Source organism: Ctenopharyngodon idella, chromosome 17 (genome assembly GCF_019924925.1).
Source record: "Ctenopharyngodon idella isolate HZGC_01 chromosome 17, HZGC01, whole genome shotgun sequence".
In the NCBI taxonomy this organism is placed as follows: domain Eukaryota; kingdom Metazoa; phylum Chordata; class Actinopteri; order Cypriniformes; family Xenocyprididae; genus Ctenopharyngodon; species Ctenopharyngodon idella.
Genome location: NC_067236.1, coordinates 22,069,008 through 22,086,533, shown reverse-complemented (window position 1 = coordinate 22,086,533; position 17,526 = coordinate 22,069,008). Strand labels below are relative to the sequence as shown.

Here is a 17,526-nt window from a genome sequence, read left to right as displayed (position 1 = left end):
TACAAATCTTTTGTTTCGAATCAGTGGTTCGGAGCGTGTATCAAACTGCCAAAGTCACGCCCCCCAGTGGTGAACCCTTGAAACACTTGTGACATAACAAAGCCTCATTTACTGAAATCACATGACTTTGGCAGTTTGATACGTGCTACGAACCACTGATTCGAAAAAAAGGATTTGTAAAGCTTCGAAGCTTTATGAAGCAGTGTTTTGAAATCACCCATCACTAGATATTGTTGAATAAAATCGTTATTTTGGTGAACAAGAAGTATTCTCATCGCTTCATAACATTAAGGTTGAACCACTGTAGTCACATGAACTGTTTTAAATATGTCTTTAGTAGCTTTCTGGGCATCTGAAAGTGTTTATTATCTTGCTTTTAATGGAGGCCTCGCGGGCCGTCGGATTTTATCAAAAATATCTTAATTTGTGTTCTGATGATGAACGAAGGTCTTACAGGTTTGGATCGACATTAGGGTGAGTAATTAATGACAGAATTTTCATTTTTGGGTGAACTAACCTTTTAAAATTCAATACAATAAGCAGGCATGGCAAAACTGTACCAGGGGAACAAATATAAACAATATAACTAGTATCCTGCAAAGTTAAAAGGTCAAGGTAGATTTTATAAATGAATTAATTGATTGATGAGATTAAAAAATAATAATTTAACAAATTTAATTTTTACATTTATTTTAAATGTAATTAAAGTTTAATTAGACCTATGAGTTCTACTTAATATCAGTCAGTTGGGGTCAAGGACAAAGGTTGTGAACCTCTGATTTAGATCACCTGTTTCTGTAAAGGACATACGCACTTCATCAGTCTTTCCATAAAGGCACTCTGACACACCACTGCATGTTGGTTGAACTTATCCTTTAAATTAAATTAATCATTTCATTTCCTTTATTATTAGTTTCATTTCATTTTGAGTTCATAAAGTTTAGAATCAAATCTATGCATATATCAAATTAAAATTTGATTCAAAATCGAGAAGCGATTTTTAATCGAATCATAACCCCAAGGATCGATATGAATTGAATCACAAGATTCCAAAATATTCCCACCCCTACCAACTAAACCAAATGTCTTAAATCATTCAAAAAATGAAGCCGTTGCGGTTTCGATTCTCAACCCGACCTCCCTTCATCTCTCTCTTCCTCTCCTCCTCCCCCACCTGGTAAGGAGATTCATTCATCAATAATTGATAATTGGTTAAGACAGGTGAAATGGAGAGGTAGTTTGTTGAGTATAGGCAGGGTGCAGGGCCAGATGATTGGCTTCTTTCTCTCTCTCTTTTTTTTTTCTTTCTTTCTCAGAACCATGGAGTTTACTGAGTTCAGCTCCTCTTCTCGCCGTCTCTCAAGGACGCAGCAGGCTGGTCTTAGCCAGAGGGCTGTTCCTCTCTCTCTCTTTTCTCGTCATCTTTTCCCATTCACTCTCTTTGTTTCAGGCTCCATCTCTATCCCTCGCTCCGCGTGCACCTCGGCAGGGGTTGTCGATACTCCACGCGCAGCTGTAATAGAACGGTTACTGATGTGCAGCGCTCGTAAAGTGACCGCTCACTCGTGTTTGACGTAGTTTCAGATTTCTTCAAGGCGAAATAAAACCGGATAGCATGTGACTGATAGAGAGCAGTGGCATACGTGTGCCCTGTGAGGGTGAAGAAGAGGAAATACTTATTGATTTTAGACAAATGTTTTTCCTTTTTTTTTGTTTTTTTTTTCTTTGAAAATCCCTTGATTCTTTTTGTTCTGCTGCCTTTCCCTCCATCTCCATGTTTCTCCATCTGTCTCTCTCTCTTTCGCTAATGAAACTCCAAATGAATTGGAGCACGCTCACTGGTTTCTCTCCCTCCCATCCGACTCTCTTCCACTTATCATTCTCCGCCGCACTCTCTGCCTCCATACAGCACACATATGTGGGGTTTGTCAAGAGAGACATCTCCTTTTTTCCTGTACCTACCTGGTAATCTTTTTAAGAGGAGGGTGATGATGTGTTTGGGTAAACTGAATTAAGAGAAGGCGCCATGCTTTCTTTTGGTTGTTCGCAGTCATTTTCACATTTGCCCACATTGCGTTTGATCATTCTGTGTTTAAAAGATGTAGTTTTAGATTGGATGAATGGCCATCACAAACTCATCCGCACCTCATTTTCAACTTTTCAGTCCTGTGAAGATTCCCTGATTAGGGTTTTTGTAGTGCCTGTAGAAATGTCGTAGGTTTAACCCTGCAATGCCTGACATGAAATAATAGTCAGATTTTTTTTTTTTTTTTTTTTAAATGGAAGTTTATCGTAATTTTAGACAAAATTCATGGAAACAATTGTGTGAACAAAATGTGTTTTAAGTATCATATTTGATGCAATAGACTTTTATGGCTCATATAATATGATATAGTGAGAATATGGAGCTCATACTTGCACATTAAAAAAATTTCAGACCTCTCCAACTCAATTTTCTGGTGACTGGTCACATCAAAATTTTTCACTTGGCCTAACTGAATTTCTGTGAATTGAATTTTATCAATTGTGGCAACAGACTGTTAACAATATGTTGAGCCAATGGAGTTTGCCCAACAATGTTGTTGGTCCAATTAAATCATTTTAAATTGTAGTCGCAATTGATTATTTCTTACTGTCCCAAAAGAAAAAAATGTATGAAAAACATACAGTAAATGCATTAAGCAAAATACAGAACATTTTATCACATCACTTTATTAACAAATCAATTCCAACACAGGATATTTGGTGAAATACCTTATTTTATATTAGGAAAAACACTGAATATATTCAAGAAGTCTTCTGCATAACAGGATGTCTTGATGTGGTGAAGAAAACTTTCAAAAGTGGCACTGAATAGGTTAAAAACCTGCAAATAAAAATAAAAACTAACATTAATGACAAAGTTCCCCTGCATCACATCTGGCAAGTGACAGAACAGAAGTTACTTAATTATATAATGAGGATGAGACTTGTGTCAGTTGATGTAGAATTTATCATTTATTTATTTTGTGGCATGTAAATATATCCAGCTTTCAGGACTGCTTACTGACACGAACATTTAAAAATGCAAAAAGCAGAGCAGTGAAATGGGGAAAAAGAGAAAGTGCTCAAGACACTTTCTTTAGAAGTTGAACTGGAGTGCCTCGTTTTTTTGAACACCGTGTCAAGAGATGCTGCAAAAGAAACAAGACGCAAGTTCAGTGGTCAAAAACATCTGTCTAGATCATTTTACATAGAAAAATAATGGAAAAGCAGGGCAGTGAAATGCCAAAATGTGTTCGGTGACCAGCTCCTTAGCATTACTGTTACCTTACCCAGTGATTGTTTTCAATTGCTCATATTTGGAAAGCAGGATTACTGATGCTTTACTGTATATCATATTGCATTACATCATAACTTATATATCATAGCAAATGATACATAATTGCTTAAATTGGATGAAGAGGAAATGATTTGGTCACACTTTACATTAGGTGTCGAAAAAAATGTACAATGTACTTTGTTCATGTTGTATCGCAAAACACTTCTGCTGCTACTGAGGTGGGATAGGGGTAAGGTAAGGAACAGGTGTAGTGGTATGTGTAGTTTGGCAGAAAAAAAGTGTGTTGTATTAAACGATTCATTTAAATGTTAAAGGATTAGTTCACTTTAGAATTAAAATTTCCTGATAATTTACTCACCCCCATGTCATCCACGATGTTTATGTCATTCTTTCTTCAGTTGAAAAGAAAAGGTTTTTGAGGAAACTTTTTCAGGATTTTTCTCCATATAGTGGACTTCAGCGGTTACCAACGGGTTGAAGGTCCAAATTGCAGTTTCAGTGCAGCTTCTAGACGATCCCAGACGAGGATTAAGGGTCTTATCTAGAGAATATAAATACTTTTTAACCACAAATGCTCATCTTGCACGAGCTCTGCGATGCGTCACACATTACGTAATCACGTTAGAAAGGTCACGCGGAAGTACCGCGGTAGGGCTCCATCTATTTTCCCTCCAACTTCAAAATTGTCTGACATTGTTGTAAAGGGCGTTTGATTTAGTCTTTGCATGTTTGCTTTGTAAACACTGAGTTGGTACTTCCGCCTACGTCACGCGTGACCTTTCCAACGTGATTACGTAATGCGTGACGCATCACAGAGCAGCGCAAGATGAGCATTTGTGGTTAAAATGTATATAATTTTTTTTTTTTTTTTTTTAGAAAATGACTGATCATTTCACTAGATAAGACTCTTATTCCTCGTCTTGGATCATGTAGAGCCCTTTGAAGCTGCACTGAAACTGCAATTTGGACCTTCAACCCGTTGGTAACTGTTGAAGTCCACTATATGGAGAAAAATCTTGGAATTTTTTACCTCAAAAACCTAATTTGCTTTCGACTGAAGAAAGAAAGACATATCCTGGATGACATGGGGGTGAGTAAATTATCAGGAAATCTTTAATTCTGGAGTGAACTATTCCTTTAATATATAGTAGTTAAAGACTTAATATAAAGTGTGAACATTGATTTTGAGTAAATATTGTGTAAGTTCATTCATGATCTGAAATTCAATAATGTTCCAGTCAGTGGAACTGACACAAGAAAGAAGGAAGACCTGTGGCTTTGATACCATTTATTGTTTTCGTGTTATGGACAATAACTAATAAATGGCCAATATTAAAACACATGCTGCTTTTATACTGAAAACTGTTATGGTGCCTATATATTATGTCTATTTTGATTGTAATTTCTTCAGGATGTCGAAATCAGCCAATTAGGATCAGCATACACAATGAGCAAATGTAAGTGATGGACATGTTTATCTTTTCACTTGTAGGAGAAATGGAAGAGGAGATGGAGAACCCCGAAATGGTGGATCTGCCAGAGAAACAGAAGCATCAGCTGAGACACAGAGAGCTCTTCCTCTCCAGACAGCTTGAGTCTCTGCCTGCGACACACATCAGGTAACCTGCAAAAAGCTTTGTCGATATTGAGAATATGTTTCATTTTGCTGTGGGTGTGCGTGTTTTCTCTAGCAGCCGACCGGACTCGCTGTCATTAGCGTATACGTGTGAATCACACACATACCAGCTCCCTTTAGTCTTATTCATGTTCTGGCCTAATGGAATCCCCAGTACAGAACAGCGTTAGCCTCATTCACGCCGCTCTTTCATCGGTACGAATCCAGCAGAGAGCAGTTGAAGACTGAGTCAATCTCGCTTTTGCTCAAGGGCTTGTATTCGTCAAGTCATCTATACATGTGAATAGAACCATTTCATGAGAATCATGCCCACTTTTATTTTGGAAATTGCTATGAAATCGATGTTCTCAGGAAAGCAGGCAGTCAGCAGAAGGCTGGCCAGGTCACGTCTGACTCAGATCGACTTGAATCTCAGGAATACGTAAATCATCTTTCGAGTTTGTGGAGAAAGTCGGACTCAAGGGTGGAGCGAGTTTGACCTTAATCCTTTCTGGATGAACAGGTTCTTCACTGTTGTTTGGTGATGGGAGGTGGATGGCCAGCATCAAGCCTCTCAGGGGTTGGAACGATTCATTAAGTGACTTGGTTTCAAAATATTGTTGATTAGCATTTTCCTCCTCTCTTACTGTAATGTTTGCAGTGACCCAGAAACACGGATAAGGGTACTGGCAGTGAACACCGAAAAAGGATTATGTTTGGAAACCTTTTCATTTAAAAATAGAGACAATTACCTTTAAACGTTATTAAAGTGTAACTGGCGTTAACCACAACAACAGTTAATGAATGTTGAGTTCAGGATTTACGCAAATCTCATGTGAGGGCTTTGGCTACACTGACAAAAAACATTTCTTATTCAGTATTTTTGTCTTGTTTTCCAGGGGGAAAAAAAACATCTAAGTATTCCTAAAATAAGATAGATTTATTTGGGAAAAATTACTGGTGATTTAAAGTGTTGTTGTCATAAAAATAAACTTAATTCTTAGGGGAAACAAGTTCATAAAGTAAACCTCTCTACATTTTCTCTTGATTTCTCTGACAACAAGACAACAGCTTCTGTCATTTTATTGATGAAGTATTTGATATTGTTTTAAGCATATTTACATATTTTTACTGTAAAACAAGACAAATTTTTGAATAAGATTCAATAAGAAAAACTGCATTTATGGCCCTTTTGCCACAATTCTTACTGATATGATACTGGAAAGAGGCCAGGATTTGCGTTTTTCATTAACTTTTTTGCTCAGCAGCCACTGTGGCTAGTGGTTTTCCAAAGTTATTAGCCACTCAGCATTTTCACTGGCCACAGTTTTGATATTGATACTATGGGGAAAAACTGCCATAGATATTTTTAATATTATCTCATAATTTGGCAGCAGGTATATTAGGCTGCTGTCACTTTAAGAGCTGACGCACGGATCCATTATACTGTTACACATGCGTTTTCTTTCTCAACTGTTTACATTCACTTAAAACAACTGTTATAACAACTGACTGTTTACACATGAATACTCCCCAAGACCGGCATTTTGACATTATTTTGTGTGTATTTGACTGTTTAAGTGCAATAAGCAGCGAAAAATGACTCAATTTAGTACTGAAAGGCCGCTTTATGTGTGCACACTTTGGGTGTAAGCACAAAATCTGTGGGAATGAGTAAAATTATGCGCAATCCAACACACCGAAATTCAAGCCCTGTAACACCAACAATATTCATCTGGAGCAAATTAAACTAGTGAGTGAGGGAAGGCGGGTTTGTGTATCAACTCGCTGTTGGAGAGATGAGAGAGTGAGAGCGCAGCTGGTATTGTATACCTATTCTGCAGAAAATGAGTATTGGGAGCATTTCAGTATTGATATGTATCGAAAAATCTATACTTTTGACAACACTACATTTCACTTAGTTTATTTCAGATGCCTCTTTTAAAAGACTACAATTTAATGTATATTATACAAAAAAATTCAACCCGCCAAAGTGGCTAGTAGGAGTGACTGTGTTACACGCCACTGCTGAAATCCACCCACATTTAGTGGGTTGGCGGGTGTTAATGTTAACTTGCATTTAACTTTCTTTGTTTGATGTTTTCTAGGTCTATTGGGATCTTTCAGGAGTGCTAATTCATGCAAACTTAATCAAATAAAGTACAAATAAAATATTAAATTATTGACTTAAGCATCAGTTCTTGTATCTTAGTATCTTGGGGACCAGGTTTGTTTTTTTATTTATACGTTTTCAAACTTTATACATATTATAACCTCTTAGAAGTGTACTTTTACAAAAAGAAAACGCCATTGTTTTGATTAAAGACAAAAACTTGTTTGATATTTCACTTTTTTTTTTTAAATGTTCCTCTCAATCAGATTACTTGGAAAAATCATCAAAATAATTTTATTTTCCACACTCAGTATGTGAGATTTAGATAAGCTTTTGTGAACAAGTACACCTGTCTAACTGCATCCAACCAACAGTCACAGACACTGTGTGATTGTTACGTTTACTGTTACGATTGTAATGATTACTGTTACGACTACTTCACTATAGTGCAGATTTCTGTCCAGCAGCACTGTGCAAAGTGATTCAGATCAATTTAACGACATATGGTGCTGTGAGTTTCAGTCCACCGCTAAAACTGTGTTATGTGTTGCGTTTTCAGGGGGAAATGCTGTGTTACTCTTCTGAATGAGACGGAAGCCCTCAAGTCCTATTTAGACAGAGAGGTGAGTGTCACAGCACTATGCCAAGGTGTTTGTACGCATGTGCAAAATGCTTTTGTTTGCATGAATTTGCTTTTCCCTCTCAGTATCTCTGTTCACAGTATGTCTTCAAGAGGGAAATGTTTATCTGACGTGTGTGTGTGTGTATGGGAGCTAGTTTTGAGTCCCGATCCAAATGAATAATTCAGTGTGTTGACCCAGTATGTTCCTCCTCATATTTAGTAATGAGGAGACTGGAGACTCTACAAAGAGTAAAGCCAGTCCTCTAATATATCAAACACTGGCCTTCACCGGTTTATTTGTTGGTTTTTGTTTGTATTAAAGACAGAAACATACTTTTTAAATGAGAATGTATGCGCAGAAGCTTGGTCAACGCATTACAAGCGTGCTGCACTTAATTCCCTGATATACTCATAGCAAAGTTCCTTTTCAAAAGAAGTTCGAAATACCTTTGCAGAGGTATATTGTTAACAAACATCCCACCACTGCCTGCTCTTCTGGAAGTGGTGTTTAAATAAATGTGGTTACACTTTATTTTACATTGTCATTGTTACGTTACATGTAGTTACTATAGTAATAACTACAAATTATGCATAATTGCATGCAATTAACCCTAAACCAAACCCCAATCCTAACCCTATAGTAAGTAAATGTAGTTACTTAATATTACTCGGTACTTAAATGTATAATTACATTGTAACAAAGTCCTTGTTACAGTTAAGCAGTTAAGGACTGTGTAATAATAACTACATGTACTTACTATAGGGTTAGGATTGGGGTTTGGTTTAGGGTTAATTGCATGTAATTATGCATAATTTGTAGTTATTACTATAGTAACTACATGTAACATGTAACAATGACACTGTAAAATAAAGTGTTACCAAATCAAGTGTTACAGAATATATAAATATTAGCTGCTCTCTTTTCTCTCAGTAACAACAAACACACAACAAAACTGACAGCGGTGAGAAAACAGCAGTTAAAGGATTAGTTCACTTCAGAATTAAAATTTCCTGATAATTTACTTACCCCTATGTCATCCAAGATGTTTATGTCTTTCTTTCTTTAGTCGAAAAGAAATTAAGGTTTTTGAGGAAAACATTCCAGGATTTTTCTCCATATAGTGAACTTCAGTGGGGTTCAACGGGTTGAAGGTCCAAATGTCAGTTTCAGTGCAGCTTCAAAGGACTCTATATGATCCCAGACGAGGAATAAGGGTCTTATCTAGAGAAACGTTCGGTCATTTTCTAAAAAAAAAAAAAAAAAAAGTGTATATTTTTAACCACAAATGCTTGTCTTGCACTGCTCTGTGATGCTCCACGCATTACGTAATCACGTTGGAAAGGTCACGCATGACGTAGGCGGAAGTACCACGGTAGGGCGAAAAACTCAATCTCATTTTCTCCTCCAACTTCAAAATCATCCGACATCGTTGTTTTACCTTTTTTTTGTAAAGGGCGTTTGACTTAGTCTTTGCACTTTCGCTTTGCAAACACTGGATCGGTACTTCAGCCTACGTCACGCGTGACCTTTCCAACATGATTACGTAATGCGTGGCGCATCACAGAGCAGTGCAAGACGAGCATTTGTGGTTAAAAAGTATATAAATGTTTAATTTTTTTTAGAAAATGACCGGTCGTTTCACTAGATAAGACCCTTATTCCTCGTCTGGGATCATGTAGAGCCCTTGAAGCTGAACTGGACCTTCAACCCTGTTAAGTCCACTATATGGAGAAAAATCCTGGAATGTTTTCCTTAACCTTATTTTCATTTCAACTGAAGAAAGAAAGACATAAACATCTTGGATGACATGGGAGTGAGTAAATTATCCATTTTCCACAAGACCGAAAGTGCATATGAATTACGTCATGAAAGTGTGGACTCGCGAGGGTTCTTAGGGTTCCATTTGGGACAGAGTCTTGGATGCAGTGAGGCACAAAATCAAGCTTTATGTTTGTGTACTCTAGTGCAGTAAGTTGAGTCTTGACTTCATCATGGTGTCTCTTGGTTTTGCAGGATGCCTTTTTCTACTCGCTGGTGTACGACCCTCAGCAGAAGACTCTGCTGGCTGATAAGGGAGAAATCAGAGTGGGCAATAAGTACCAGGCTGACATCACTGACCTCCTCAAAGAGGGTAAGATGTCTCTTCACCTTATTGAGTTAGACAGCCAAAGCTCTGAGCTCTTCAGTTGAGACCACTAAACCCACCACATATTCAACACTGTCTCAGCTTGTGTTTCTCTCTTCATATTGACATTTCACAAAAATATGAAGCAGCACAACTGTTTTCAACATTAACAACAACAAAATGTTTCTTAAAGGGTTAGTCCACCCAAAAATGAAATTTCTTTCATTATTTACTCACCCTCATGTCGTCCCAAAGTCCTTCGTTCATCTTCAGAACACAAATTCTTGTGCTGTAAATTACTCAAAATCTTATGACAGTTTGATAATCTCCATTCAGTTTTCACACAATATTAGTTGTTTTCATAACCTTTTGCATGGCATTGCACCATTTCATGCTTTTCATCTTCAGAAAGATCTTTCTTCCTCCCCATATTGCATGAGAACTGTGACTTGCTTAATAATGTGGAACAACACTTTCATTGAAAAACTAAAATCTGAGTGTTTATTGTACTGAAATCCTACTGATACTATGTCACTTGCATAATAATTTGGAACACAGTGTAGATGAATGTTGGCTTCAGGAGGAAGGCGAAGCAAAAGTCTCATTTTAAAGCGGTACGCGTTCTGTAGTGAATGTGATCTGTGGGTGTTGGTTTGCCAGGAGAGGATGATGGTCGGGAGCTTGAAAAACTGGAGGAGAAGGTGTGGGATCCCAGCAACCCTCTCATCGAGAAACAGATAGACCAGTTCCTCGTCGTGGCTCGGTAAGATTCTGCAGCATGAACGATTTTGCTGTATTTTTTCGTGTGGCAGTCTGTTGTGAACAGAATATTAAGTTTAAAAGACAATAAACAACTAAACCTCAACTGTGAAATTCTGAAGATGCCTCCGAAATAATGTTTTTTCTTCTTCTACTACTTTATACCCCATTTTTTTCAAACTGCATACTTTGCTCGGTTCACTCCCTCATTCTCTTTCACATTTTTTCCCTCTTTTTTCTCAAACTTCCCCCACCCCCCTCCCCTGCAGGTCTGTGGGTACGTTTGCGCGGGCTCTAGACTGCAGCAGTTCAGTTCGGCAGCCCAGTCTGCACATGAGCGCTGCGGCAGCCTCCAGAGACATCACACTGGTACGGCACATCTCACGTTCTCACTCTCGCACACTCCACACGCTGCTGGAAGACTTCACACTTTATTTAAGCTCAGCAGGTTCATACTAATTAATGGGAGAAAAAATCTCAAACCTTTCTGAGGTCCGATTTTGTAACTGGTTGTAAATGCTAGTGTTATGGAATGTTTTTTTTATTTATTTATTTTTATTTATAGTCAATTAATAATCTTATAGAGTATTATAGCCAGATAATAATAGTCATAATATTAATTCTACTGTTATTATTTTTATTATTATTATTATTATATGACAATATTAATCCTGTCATGGATGAGGCATAATAAATGACTCATTCTAAAATATCAAATACAGCCTAGCTAATACAACACATAATCCTGAAAGCCTCATTGATGCTTTTTCATCATATTTTTTTCATCATTTTTTTTTTTTTTTTTTTTAGTATGCTCCATCTCGTTATTTTTGTCATCGCATGTTATTTAGCTTTGTCTGGTCAGCTGTAAGGATACACTAGAATTTCAGCCACAAAAACAACTTTCAGCTATAAATGCCATAAAATATATATGTTTGTTTTTTGTCTAAAAGAGAAAATAGATAAAATTTGAACTTAAACCGTTAACATCTGATTGCAATGATGTGAAGCACACATGAAACGATCCAGGTTTAGTTAGATTTAATGTAAATGTGATGTTAAAGGATGATATATTGATGGAAAAGAGATTGCGTTTACAGTATATGTTGTATTAGCGTTTATAGTATAAGCGATTTAATCATGATTAATCGATTTGACAGCACACACACATATATGTGTATATATATATATATATATATATATATGTATACACATGCATTTTGTATGATCTCTCTTATTTTGTTAAAATTTTTCACATTTTCTGCAAGGGGTCCACAAACTTTTAAGCGTTATGTATGTGTGTATGTATGTATGTATGTATATATATATATATATATATATATATGCTGTGTGTATACATATATATATATATATATATATATATATACAGCATATATATATATATATATACAGCATATATATACATACAGTACGATTGAAAGTTTGTGAACCCCTTACAGAAAATGAAAAATTTTAACAAAATAAGAGAGATCATACAAAATGCTTGTCATTTTTTTATTTAGTACTGTCCTGAGTAAGATATTTTACATAGAAGATGTTTACATATAATTCACAAGACAAAAAAATAGCTGAATTTATTAAAATAACCCTTTTCAAAAGTTTGTAAACCATTGATTATTAATACTGTGTGTGGTTACCTGGATGATCCTTGACTGTTTTCTTGTTTGTCCTGAGCAGTTAAACTGAGCTCTGTTCTTTAGAAAAATCCTCCAGATCCTGCAGATTCTTCAGTTTTCCAGCATCTTCTGCATATTTGAACCCTTTCCAGCAGTGACTGTATGATTTTGAGATCCATCTTTTCACACTGAGGAACTATTAAAAAGGGTTCAAACATTCACTGATGCTCCAGAAGGAAAAACGATGCATTAAGAGCCGTGGGGTGAAAACAAACATGCAAAAGATGCTGGAAAACTGAAGAATCTGCAGGACCTGGAGGATTTTTCTGAAGAATATTGGGCAGTTTAACGGCTCAGAACAAACAAGAGACTCATGAACAACCATCACAAAACAAACAAACAGTCGTGGATCATTCAGGTAACCACACACAGTATTAAGAACCAATGGTTCACAAACTTTTGAACTGGGTCATTTTAATAAATTCAGCTATTTTTTTTTTGTCTTGTGAATTATATGTAAACATCTTTTATGTAAAATATCTTACTCAGGACAGTACTAAATAAAAAATGACATGCATTTTGTATGATCTCTCTTATTTTGTTAAGATTTTTCACAGATTCTGCAAGTGGTTCACAAACTTTAAAGCTGCACTGTGTGTGTGTGTGTGTGTGTGTGTGTGTGTGTGTGTGTGTGTGTGTGTATAATACACACACACTACTGGTCAAAAGTTTGGAAACATTACTATTTTTAATGTTTTTGAATGAAGTCTCTTATGCTCATTAAGGCTGCATTTATTTCATAATAAATACGGAAAAAACAATAATATTGTGAAATATTATTACAATTTAAAATTATGGTTTTCTATTTTAATATACTTTGAAATATAATTTATTTCTGTGATGCAAAGCTGAATTGTCAGCATCATTACTCCAGTCTTCAGTGTCACATGATCCTTCAGAAATCATTGTAATATGCTGATTTATTATCAATGTAGGAAACAGTTGTGCTGCTTAATATTATTTTATAACCTGTGATACTTTTTTTAGGATTCTTTGATGAATAAAAAGATAAAAATATCAGCATTTCTTTAAAATAGAAATCTTTTGTAACAATATACACTACTGTTCAAAAGTTTGGTGTCAGTAATTTTTTTTCTTTCTTTTTTTGAAAGAAATTAATACTTTTATTCAGCACAGATGTGTTAAATTGATAAAAAGTGATAGTAAAGATTTATATTGTTAGAAAAGATTTATATTTTTGAATAAATGCTGTTCTTTTTAACCATTTATTCATCAATGAATCCTGAAAAAAGTATCACAGGTTCCAAAAAAATATTAAGCAACACAACTGTTTTCAACATTGATAATAACTGAGTATCAAATCAGCATATTAGAATGATTGCTGAAGGATCATGTGACACTGAAGACTGAAATAAAGATGCTGAAAATTCAGCTTTGCGTCACAGAAATATATTTTAAAGTATATTAAAATGGAAAACCATCATTTTAAATCGTAATAATATTTCACAATATTATTGTTTTTTCTGTATTTATTATGAAATAAATGCAGCCTTGGTGAGCATAAGAGACTTCGTTCAAAAACATTAAAAATAGTGTTTCCAAACTTTAGACCGGTAGTACACACACACACACACACACATATATGTACACACATATAAACACAAACTTTTATGTTAGATGCGATTAATCACGATTAATTAACTTTGACATTGGTCAGTCAAACAGATGCCAAACTCACTCAGACTCTGTCAGGATGCTCAAACGAACTCCATAATTTGGGTGGCAAAATGTGATTAGAATTTAAAGTGCACAGTGATCACCATCATCTCAGATAATCACCATTAGATGAAATAATCTCCACCAGGCGATTATGTAATAATTGCGACAGGCCTGTTGCCGGCTCTGTTCAGTCTCTGCCTATAGGCTGTAGCAGCAGAACAGGGTTTTCACTCTCTAGCCACCCAACTCTGCCCGTTGTGTACAAAACATGAAGGAAAGGCGCCAGAGGGCAACATCCCCATGCATAAACATACATGCTCTCATGCTGCCCACACAATTCCTCTTCATCTAGTGTCAGTGGTGTGTTGTTCCCAGGGTTGAGCAATTCAGATTTCAGAGTTGCTTGACAACACTCTGCTAAAACAATGAAGTGTTTAGTGACGTATATTGGATTTGAGCCATCATTTATCATGTTTTCTTATCTCAAAATGCTTTTATTTTCAGTTTCACGCCATGGACACTTTGCATAAGAATGGCTATGACATGACACGGGCCATCGCAGGCGCTGGTACCCCAGGGTGGGCCGGTGCTCTGCAGGGATGAAATGGAGGAATGGAGCGCATCTGAAGCCAACTTGTTCGAGGAAGCGCTCGAGAAATACGGCAAAGACTTCACTGACATCCAGCAAGACTTTGTAAGTATTTATAGAAGCAGAAGGGTGATCAAACTGAATTTCTTCAGATTGTGCTACAGAATAGCGTGGCTTTGAAAAGATTTGAGCAGCATATGCTAAGATAATTGTGGCAGTAATGATTGATAAACTGCCTTTGTTCAGGGGACAGTGAGTGTGTGCCAAGTGCATGTTTCACTCTGCCATCTGGTGGTTGTTGGTTGTATGTGCAATATTGAATGTTTTGGCTCTGGGCTTCCATCAGAAATGTCTACTTAGAAAAACAGGGAGGAGCCAGTCATGGAAAATGGGCACACCCTAAAGAAGTGAACCAGCTTATTCAGGGACACAAATGATGGGAAATATAGCTGGATTTCTGTTTGCCATCTTGACCAGATTTGCTCTAATAGGATCACTAAAGAGTCCTTAAAGGGACAGTTCACCCAAAAATAAAAATTCTGTCATCTTTTACTCACCTGTTTTTTGGGTGTTTTTTAAACTCACATGACTTCCTTTTGTGGAAAAAAATAATTTTCATTTTCAATTTCAATGTCAGAAAGCTAAAAAAAAAATCCATATGGCTCATTTTCAAATCTTCTAAAGCCACATAAAAACTTTGTGTATGAAAAAGACCGTAATTATAATCTACACCTCAAATGCCGCTGCAACTGGATCAGTCAGTGATTTGAACAAATCTAATTTGTGAAACTGATTCGTTCACTTATCCATTTCAACAGGCGGCTTTCTGTTCGCGTGATCCGAGGCGGAGAGAAACACGGACAAGTATAGGCTACTTTGGGTTTTGGGCATGCGCTTACACTCAAAATGTCCATTTAGACACAGTCAGTAATTTCATAAGTTAACATAGACAGTTAGGAAAGTAATTGAATGCTTGTCAGAATATTAGATCTGTGCAATGTGTGCATTTTTAGTCTTAAAGTGACAGCAGTCTAATAAACCCGCTGCTGTGTCTGTCATTTAATGTTATTCTCAAACAACAAAAGAAAAAGAGAGAATCATTCACTGTTCTTCACTGAATAACTTTAGTAACTTTAATAAGAATTAATGTACAGTATATTTAATTAATACAGTGAAGACTGCAATGTGTTTTTTTTTTTTTTTTTTTTTTTTAAATTTGATTACTTTATATCATTTCTGTATAGTAGGCTAATTTCATTTGTAGACATTCATATCTTTTTTTTCTGTTGTATTTGTCCTATTGTTTGTAATTTTATTTTTTATTGTATTATTGAATGTTTCAACTCACTGTTGTTTGTTGACAGTGAAACTGCTCTGAAACAACAGATTAAAGAGGTTGGGGGATATTTTGGGGGTTTTCAACCCGATCTCACGGGAAAACTTAACTATTTCAACTATTTCTGCTCAAACAGAAGCAACGAGTTATGTTGAATTAAAAGCCAGATACTGGTAATTATATAATCAAAATACCAATAATAACAGCGGAAAAAACGTTATGCATTATACGGGACTTTTACTAATGAACAAGCACGAAATACACTGGGACTCTTATTTTGAAATTCATATGCTTTACCTTTTCCAGTTGCTCTTTCAAAAAGATAAGGGAGATAAAATATGCACTCTAACTAGGGCTGGACGATTAATCGAAACTGAAATTCAGAACCTCTAACCGACGTAATTTTCCCATGTCGGTTATTTCGGTTTTTTAATCCTGTTAATACTTCCCCCTTAAAAACATACTAGCGCGTGTGTAGCCTCGTGACTCTGCCCCATCCAGTCAGTGGCATAAAAGCAACACAGAGGTGAACGCCGGTTCAACACATAGTGATGGCGCGCGAGCGGTGATCCTTGCGTCTTCACTGAACTTTGTCAGTTGTATTTGTTTTAAGGTTTTCCAGTTTGGACATTCAAGCGATTTTAGATGATTGGATGTATATTATTTCAAGCTACCGTGCTCGCGCAGCTGCACTGTGGCACGAACACTCACGCAAACAGTAGCTGCGCAAAACGTGAAGAGGAACGCAGAAACTAGTTGTCAGCGCTGTCCTGTGTTTTATCACTAAAGTCGCTTAGAAACTCAAAACTTATTATGGCATATATTTTTCTACTTTTGAAGGAACTATTTACAACCGGTATGACTATTTCACACACGCAATCGCTCTCATTACGTACTGGTACTGTGCTAATTTATCTTTATCTGATTTACAACGAGCAGAAATCTGTAAGAAATGTTACGAACCATATATAAAATAACTGCTGAAAGTGAGCTATGTCAGATCACTCTTTCAATAGGAAAAAATATCCCAAATTTAATAGTCAATCATATTTACAGTACAAACCTTGTCAGTGAACTATGAGGGCAAAAAAAAAGCAAAAACAAAATAATCGTTCATTAATCGTAATCGAGGTAAAATGTTCAATTAATCGAGGTTTTGATTTTAGGCCATAATCGTCCAGCCCTAACTCTAACAACCATTTCCAACATATTACAATGTAAACACCATAAAATCAACATTGTCATAATTCACCAACATTAGATCATAAGCAATCGATTGGCATTCATTGAATGACTCTAAAACCGCGAGCCTGTTGAATGCACAACAGCGCCTCGTTTTCACTTTGATACTTGCAGCTCTCACACTTACTTAAATCATAGCCTTTTGAAGTTTCTTGTTTTTCCATCTCCAAATTGGAGACCTCTTAAAATGATAATTAACACATTTGTTATATCATTTAAGATAATTAAGACATTTTATTCGCACTCATGCTCCTAAGTACATTTTACAGTTTGCACACATCTATTTTAGTAGCTAATGCGAGTGAAACACTTGCACTGTCGATCAAAGTTGATCAATGTTTATATGTGAATAAAAGCCTAAATTAAATTTGTTCATTATATAAACTGATTTGAGTCTTTTCAGAAGACTTGATTAAATCACTCGA

At 36.1% G+C, this 17,526-nt stretch overlaps 1 protein-coding gene across 1 annotated transcript in view; it reads left to right on the top strand.

Moving 5' to 3' along the window:
* Positions 1-17,526, top strand: part of mta1 (metastasis associated 1) — a 54,792-nt gene that overhangs the window by 28,392 nt on the left and 8,874 nt on the right. Inside the window, 7 exon segments of the mRNA XM_051868401.1 lie at positions 4,815-4,941; positions 7,610-7,673; positions 9,687-9,804; positions 10,459-10,561; positions 10,827-10,926; positions 14,439-14,495; positions 14,497-14,628. Coding sequence (XP_051724361.1) covers positions 4,815-4,941; positions 7,610-7,673; positions 9,687-9,804; positions 10,459-10,561; positions 10,827-10,926; positions 14,439-14,495; positions 14,497-14,628 — 701 coding nt within the window.